This window comes from Salmo salar, unplaced genomic scaffold (genome assembly GCF_965601325.2).
Source record: "Salmo salar unplaced genomic scaffold, fSalSal1 ptg000221l, whole genome shotgun sequence".
NCBI lineage: Eukaryota > Metazoa > Chordata > Actinopteri > Salmoniformes > Salmonidae > Salmo > Salmo salar.
Window position 1 is genome coordinate 1,983,189 of NW_027675333.1, and position 8,550 is coordinate 1,991,738.

General features: G+C 36.9%; 1 protein-coding gene across 1 annotated transcript; it reads right to left on the reverse strand.

Moving 5' to 3' along the window:
* Positions 1-387: 387 nt before the first annotated feature.
* On the reverse strand, positions 388-3,248 carry LOC145867191 (NLR family CARD domain-containing protein 3-like). Its single transcript, XM_082971244.1, has 2 exons — positions 3,014-3,248; positions 388-2,394 (listed from the first exon to the last, which is right to left on the reverse strand). Exons 1-2 carry the CDS (start codon positions 3,225-3,227, stop codon positions 599-601), a joined length of 2,010 nt encoding a protein of 669 aa, XP_082827370.1. The 5' UTR covers positions 3,228-3,248; the 3' UTR covers positions 388-598.
* Between the last annotated feature and the right edge of the window lie 5,302 nt (positions 3,249-8,550).

Genomic DNA, 8,550 nt, shown 5'->3' on the forward strand with positions numbered 1-8,550 from the left:
ACACACACACACAGGACACACACACACACACACACACACACAGTCAGCATATAACGTTGTCCAAGTGTTGGTCAGAATGTTTGTCTTGACCAGCCTGAAAAGTCAAACATGTCTGATATGAACATTGACATAAACCCTCTACATACTTGAGTTTCTCCAGTCTGCAGTGTGGATCCTCCAGTCCAGCAGAGAGCAGTCTGACTCCTGAGTCTCCTGGGTGATTGTTACTCAGGTCCAGCTCTCTCAGGTGTGAGGGGTTTGACCTCAGAGCTGAGACCAGAGAAGCACAGCCTTCCTCTGTGACTCCACAGCCTGACAGCCTGCAACGAGATCATCATGACTTCACAAACACACTGTTAATTTAACACCAGTAGTGTTGAAGGACAATGGAAGATGCATTTGGTTTATTCTCTCAAACAACATATAGATTCATCTTCCGTCAGCTACAATTGTATGGTCATATTGTTATACTAATGTGAAAATCAATGCATTTATTCAATGTTTTCAATGTAATATTATACACATATTATAATGCATATTTTTCTTTAACCTGAATATTTCTTCCTGATGATTAGATTTTATATGTCATTTTATGTACTCACAGAAATGCACTGGAGGCTTTGAACACTGGCAGCAGCCTCAGAAGACCTTCCTCTGATCTGGAGTATTTCTTCAGGTCAAACACATCCAGCTCCTTTTCTGAAGTCAGCAACACAAAGACCAGAGCTGACCACTGTGCAGGTGACAGGTTGGGTTTTGAGAGACTTCCTGATCTCAGGTAGCTTTGGATCTCCTCCACTAGAGAATGGTCATTCAGTTCATTCAGACAGTGGAACAGATTGATGCTCCTCTCTGGAGAGGGATTCTCCCTGATCTTCTCCTTGATGTACTTGACTGTCTCTTCATGGCTCTGTGAGCTGCTTCTTGTCTTTGTCAGTAGACCTCGTAAGTGCTTCTGATTGGACTCCAGTGAGAGGCCCAGAAGGAAGCGGAGGAACAGGTCCAGGTTTCCCATCTCACTTTGTAAGGCTTTATCCACAGCACTCTTGTAGACAGTAACTTCAGACTTGTCTCTGTACAGCAGAGAAAAGATACTGGAATTTGTTTGCTGTTTGTCCACGAGATTCTCATTTTTGTTGATGAATGAGAGGAACACATATACAGCAGCCAGAAACTCCTGAATGCTCAGATGAACGAAGCAGTACACCTTGTCCTGGTACAGCCCACATTCCTCTTTAAAGAGCTGTGTGCACAATCCTGAGTACACTGAGGCTTCATTGACATCAATGCCAGCCTCTTTCAGGTCTTCTTCATAGAAAATCAGATTGCCCTTCACAAGCTGTTGAAAAGCCAGTTTTCCCAGTGACAGAATGCTCTCATTATTCAAGTGTGGATCTGTCTCTTCTTTCCCAAGATACTTTTCATTCTTCTGTTTGGTATGAAACACCACAAGGTGTGTGTACATCTCAGTCAGAGTCTTGGGCATCTCTTCTCTCTTATGTTTCAGCATGTGTTCGAGGACTGTTGCAGAAATCCAACAGAAGACTGGAATGTGGCACATGATGTGGAGGCTCCTTGATGTCTTTATGTGTGAGATGATTCTGCTGGCCAGCTCCTCATCACTGAATCTCTTTCTGAAGTACTCCTCCTTCTGTGGGTCATTGAACCCTCGTACCTCTGTCACCTGGTCAACACACCCTGAAGGGATCTTATTGGCTGCTGCAGGTCGGGTAGTTATCCAGAGGAGAGCAGAGGGAAGCAGATTTCCCTTGATGAGATTTGTCAGCAGAACATCCACTGAGGTTGACTCTGTGACGTCACAACAGATCTTGTTCTTCTGGAAGTCTAGGGGCAGTCGGCACTCATCCAGACCATCAAAGATTAACACAACTTTGTACTTGTTGTAGATGGAGATTCTTGATTGTTTGGTTTCCATTGAGAAGTGATTGACAAGTTCAATCAAAGTGTGTTTGTCCCCTTTCATCAAATTCAGCTCCCGAAAAGGGATTGAAAACACAAATTGAACATCCTGATTGGCTTTTCCTTCAGCCCAGTCCAGAATGAACTTCTGCACAGAGACTGTTTTTCCAATGCCAGCGACTCCCTTTGTCAGCACAGTTCTGATAAGTTTGTCTTGTCCAGTTAAGGGTTTGAAGATGTCGTTACATTTGACTGCAGTCTCTGGTCTTGCTTGTTTCCTGGTTGTTGTCTCAATCTGTCTCAGCTCATGTTCATTATTGACCTGTCCTGTTCCACACTCTGTGATGTAGAGCTCTGTGTAGATCTTATTGAGAAGTGTTGGGTTTCCTTGTTTAGCGATCCCCTCAAATACACATTGAAACTTCTTCTTTAGATTAGATTTGAGTTCACGTTGGCAAATCACAGCAAGCTCATCTGAATGAAGAAATAGCACAGAGGATATTAATATTACGTCTGTTTTAATGCCTACAGTATTGTAGGACTGTTATAACATTTTAAATTATAATCATTTATTCTCTTAAACCAGAAGATAATCGGCCTATACTATAATATAATATAATATATAATGTTATAATATAGGAAAGTTATATTAGGAAAATTATAACTTTGTATTCTGAATATTTTCCTTGGTGCCCCGATCTCCTAGTTAATTACAGTTAAAAGATTAATCAGTTTAATCGCGTGATAATAATTACAGGGAGTTATTTTGATAAATATGTCTTCAAGTTAATGGTGCCCAAAGACACGACAGTATACATGTGTAAATGTTTTCATAATGCATTACAGACTGGTGTGACTGATTATATTATTATTGGTATTATTGGTGGTATTATTAATGTTGTCTCTCTCTCTCTCTCTCTCTCTCTCTAAATTAATCAACACAACACATCCCTGCTGCTACTTGATGAGGTCACTAGGTGTTGTGTTAAGGCTGCTACAATATCACTGAGTTACACAGCTACTTTAGCTGTACTTTAGCTACAGCTTTTAAATGTTATAAAACTGCATTCAACATGAGGCAGACAGATCTTACATTTCTCCAGTGTGTCAGCAAGCTCCTTCTGGTTCATTTTCCTCAGGACGTGCAGTGTGATCTTCAGAGCCCCCTCTCTGGCACTGCTCTCCTGCTTCTCATCTTCAGCATCCACCACTTCCTTATCCAGCTTCTGACTCTCAAAGCCTTCTGGGAGTTCTGGACTAAGAATCCTCTTGAACATCTTCAGCTCGTTCTTCACAAATGTCATCATTTTCTCTTCAAGCAACTAAAATAAATAAAGTAAATAAGTTAATCAAGAGAAGAAATGCTTTCTCATTAACACATTAATGAATGATTGACAGATCAACTTTACTTGAGATAAACAAAAACAAATGTACATAACAGGACCACATACACTGAATATAGAGTCCAGGTCTGTTTGATGACTCTGGGAAGACTGACCACTGAGAATCTCTGACTCTGATCTCTCCTGTTGGTTTCTGTGCACAAAACATGAGATTACATCTCCTCATCCAGGGAGTGTGTGCACACACACACACACACACACACACACACACACACACACACACACACACACACACACACACACACACACACACACACACACACACACACACACACACACACACACACACACACACACAGGGAGGGAATATTGTGTTTGTTTAATATTGTTTTAGGACTATGAAAATGGACTAAAGTATTAGCCTATGGATTATGAAAACAACCAAAAGAAATGTGAAAATGGGAGAGGAGAAATGACTAGAGACAGTGTTGTTTAACTCACTGACCATGACCCATGAGTTCTTCTTACCTTTGTTCAGTAGAAAAGTCTCCCTCTCTAAAGGATATAGGAGGATTCATAGACCAGTCACTCTTCATGGACACACAGCTGGGAACAGGGGAGGCTGGTCTCTCCTGCTTGATTGGTCTTCAACACAACAGAGACAAACATTACATCTCTCTTCTACTCTGAGCTCAGATGGGGAAACAAGTGTTTCATTCCAAAACGCTAAATATCCATTTTCAGAAATGTTGCGAAATGTAATTTTATTCTTTAAAGAAATTATTAAACCACTACAAGGCTTTATAAAGGCTTTTAACGTTTGTAATTTCCACTTCAAAATGTCAGACTTTATTTGATGGAAAAAAATGGATCAACCACTATAAAAAATGTCCCTCAATTTACAATCCACACGAACAAACACATTTGCTGCTGTTTTCCTGCTGTGAGAAACTGGGTCAAATTAAGAGATGGCATCTGTAAGTGCATTCATCTTTAGATATCTAGGTGGATATATAGATATCTAGGTGGATATATAGATGTCTAGGTGGATATATAGATATCTAGGTGGATATATAGATATCTAGGTGGATATATAGATATCTAGGTGGATATATAGATGTCTAGGTGGATATATAGATATCTAGGTGAGACAACCACATATCCCAGTCAAATATACAGGATACCAACATTCCATTCCTGTTAAACAATGGATATACAGCATTTAGCAACAAAACACATTTTCACACACACATCTAAAATCTAGAACAAAATAGTCAGCTCACCTCTTAGCTTTGGTATCATGTCCCCCAGAGACACTCATTTTAGAGGCAGGGCCCCCCTCCTCTCTCTCCCCAGAGACACTCATTTTAGAGGCAGGGTCCCCCTCCTCTCTCTCCCCAGAGAGACTCATTTTAGAGGCAGGACCCCCCTCCTCTCTCTCCCCAGAGACACTCATTTTAGAGCAGTGACCCCTAAACAGAGATCCAACATGTTGGTTGTGGTTAACACAGTGACAACTAAACAGAGATCCAGCATGTTGGTTGTGGTTAACACAGTGACAACTAAACAGAGATCCAACATGTTGGTTGTGGTTAACACAGTGATGTCCTAAACAGAGATCCAGCATGTTGGTTGTGGTTAACACAGGGCCAACTAATTATTGAATGTAAATTGTTCTCATTTATTCATTCTCTTAGAAATAAAACATTTCCTAACAGACATATCCAAACAGTCAGGTGATTTAATGCATCACGTGAACATGTAATCCTGACTGATATTTGCCACCTCATCTCCATGTTTAGTGTCAATAATAATAATAATAATAATAACAATAATAATAATAATAATAATAACAATAATAATAATAATAATAATAACAATAATAATAATAATAATAATAACAATAATAATAATAATAGTAATAATAATAGTAATAATAATAATAATAATAATAATAATAACAATAATAATAATAATAATAATAATAATAATAGTAATAATAATAGTAATAATAATAGTAATAATAATAATAATAATAATAATAATAATAATAATACTAATAATAATAATAATAATAATAACAATAATATAATGTGTCACTCTTCGTTAAGGCAGGGGTTCCCAGATGTGCTTGGTGACCCACCAACGGAGGTGTTTTTGAGGTGGGTTGAACGGTGAAAACCAAACCATCTGACATGGATAATCCTGTGTTCTGATGCTCTAACATGATAACAACATCAGTGGGGGCCTAATTGTCTAGCTTTTATTCAGCTGATTGAAAATTATCAAAGATTATATGCTATAATTGAAAAAGTCCATTATCTTTTCTACATACTTTCTATTTGGTTTTAGTCGTTTAATAAGTTAATACTGAAAATATTTGTTTTTGGCAATGTCATCCCTCGACCCACCTGTACCCCTGCCGTGATCCACAAGTGGTCCTGACAGAGTTCACATAGGCTACCAGTAGCAGGACTCATCACCTTCAAATCAGTTTCATTCTAAATAACTGAGCATGTAGCAATATTATCTAAACATTTCCTACAGAGACCATCAGGTCATCATCAATATAAAGGATATTATCTAAACATTTCCTACAGAGACCATCAGGTCATCATCAATATAAAGGATATTATCTAAACATTAACTACAGAGACCATCAGGTCATCATCAATATAAAGGATATTATCTAAACATTTCCTACAGAGACCATCAGGTCATCATCAATATAAAGGATATTATCTAAACATTTCCTACAGAGACCATCAGGTCATCATCAATATAAAGGATATTATCTAAACATTTCCTACAGAGACCATCAGGTCATCATCAATATAAAGGATATTATCTAAACATTTCCTACAGAGACCATCAGGTCATCATCAATATAAAGGATATTTAAAAACATTACCTACAGAGACCATCAGGTCATCATCAATATAAAGGATATTATCTAAACATTTCCTACAGAGACCATCAGGTCATCATCAATATAAAGGATATTATCTAAACATTACCTACAGAGACCATCAGGTCATCATCAATATAAAGGATATTATCTAAACATTACCTACAGAGACCATCAGGTCATCATCAATATAAAGGATATTATCTAAACATTACCTACAGAGACCATCAGGTCATCATCAATATAAAGGATATTATCTAAACATTTCCTACAGAGACCATCAGGTCATCATCAATATAAAGGATATTATCTAAACATTTCCTACAGAGACCATCAGGTCATCATCAATATAAAGGATATTATCTAAACATTTCCTACAGAGACCATCAGGTCATCATCAATATAAAGGATATTATCTAAACATTAACTACAGAGACCATCAGGTCATCATCAATATAAAGGATATTATCTAAACATTACCTACAGAGACCATCAGGTCATCATCAATATAAAGGATATTATCTAAACATTACCTACAGAGACCATCAGGTCATCATCAATATAAAGGATATTATCTAAACATTTCCTACAGAGACCATCAGGTCATCATCAATATAAAGGATATTATCTAAACATTTCCTACAGAGACCATCAGGTCATCATCAATATAAAGGATATTATCTAAACATTACCTACAGAGACCATCAGGTCATCATCAATATAAAGGATATTATCTAAACATTTCCTACAGAGACCATCAGGTCATCATCAATATAAAGGATATTATCTAAACATTTCCTACAGAGACCATCAGGTCATCATTAATATAAAGGATATTATCTAAACATTACCTACAGAGACCATCAGGTCATCATCAATATAAAGGATATTATCTAAACATTTCCTACAGAGACCATCAGGTCATCATCAATATAAAGGATATTTAAAAACATTTCCTACAGAGACCATCAGGTCATCATCAATATAAAGGATATTATCTAAACATTTCCTACAGAGACCATCAGGTCATCATCAATATAAAGGATATTTAAAACGTTTCCTACAGAGACCATCAGGTCATCATCAATATAAAGGATATTATCTAAACATTACCTACAGAGACCATCAGGTCATCATCAATATAAAGGATATTATCTAAACATTACCTACAGAGACCATCAGGTCATCATCAATATAAAGGATATTATCTAAACATTTCCTACAGAGACCATCAGGTCATCATCAATATAAAGGATATTATCTAAACATTTCCTACAGAGACCATCAGGTCATCATCAATATAAAGGATATTATCTAAACATTACCTACAGAGACCATCAGGTCATCATCAATATAAAGGATATTATCTAAACATTTCCTACAGAGACCATCAGGTCATCATCAATATAAAGGATATTATCTAAACATTTCCTACAGAGACCATCAGGTCATCATCAATATAAAGGATATTATCTAAACATTTCCTACAGAGACCATCAGGTCATCATCAATATAAAGGATATTATCTAAACATTTCCTACAGAGACCATCAGGTCATCATCAATATAAAGGATATTTAAAAACATTTCCTACAGAGACCATCAGGTCATCATCAATATAAAGGATATTATCTAAACATTTCCTACAGAGACCATCAGGTCATCATCAATATAAAGGATATTATCTAAACATTTCCTACAGAGACCATCAGGTCATCATCAATATAAAGGATATTATCTAAACATTTCCTACAGAGACCATCAGTTTGTTCAGCAATATAAAGGATCATATCTCAAGCCTGCTCTCTCTATTGAATGTTTGACGACTTAACTTCATAATAATTAGCCTAGACTTACCAGAGTCTGTCTGTCTTTCCTTCAAATCAACACATTTATCCGACTTCTAATTGTACTGAGAAATATGTGCCACAGTTTCTACAGCCATTTTGTAACTGCGTGGGCTACAAACTTATTTACAATTTCACGTGAGGAAATCACATATTTTCTGACGCTCTTGCAGAGGAAGTAGTCTATATTACAAACTTCAAAATCCTTTTTATATTCATCTCAAATACACAACAAGTTTTAAATTCCCTACATTGCAGGAAAGTTCTCATGCAAAAGGTTATACAATTCAGATCCTGTACAGGGTTTGTCTTTGGTTTCGGGAAGGCTGAAAGATAACATTGAAATCCCCCCAAGTATTGCAAACAGGATGTTAACTTAGTCACAAGGTTGCGCTAACTACAGTAGTGTTGCAAAATCCTTTACACCCCACTCTTCCCCATCAGTCTTAAGAACAAAACATGTGGTTTAATGTAGATACATTTAGATACAACAGAAACAACATGTGGTATTCTCAACTTCTCTTTTAACAGAA

Coding starts and splice junctions, on each gene's coding strand:
- LOC145867191 (XM_082971244.1), bottom strand. CDS start 3,227: ATGATGACATTTGTGAAGAACGAGCTGAAGATGTTCAAGAGGATTCTT. Junction 2,395..3,013: donor TGCTGACACACTGGAGAAAT/GTAAGATCTGTC, acceptor TTCTTCATTCAG/ATGAGCTTGCTGTGATTTGC.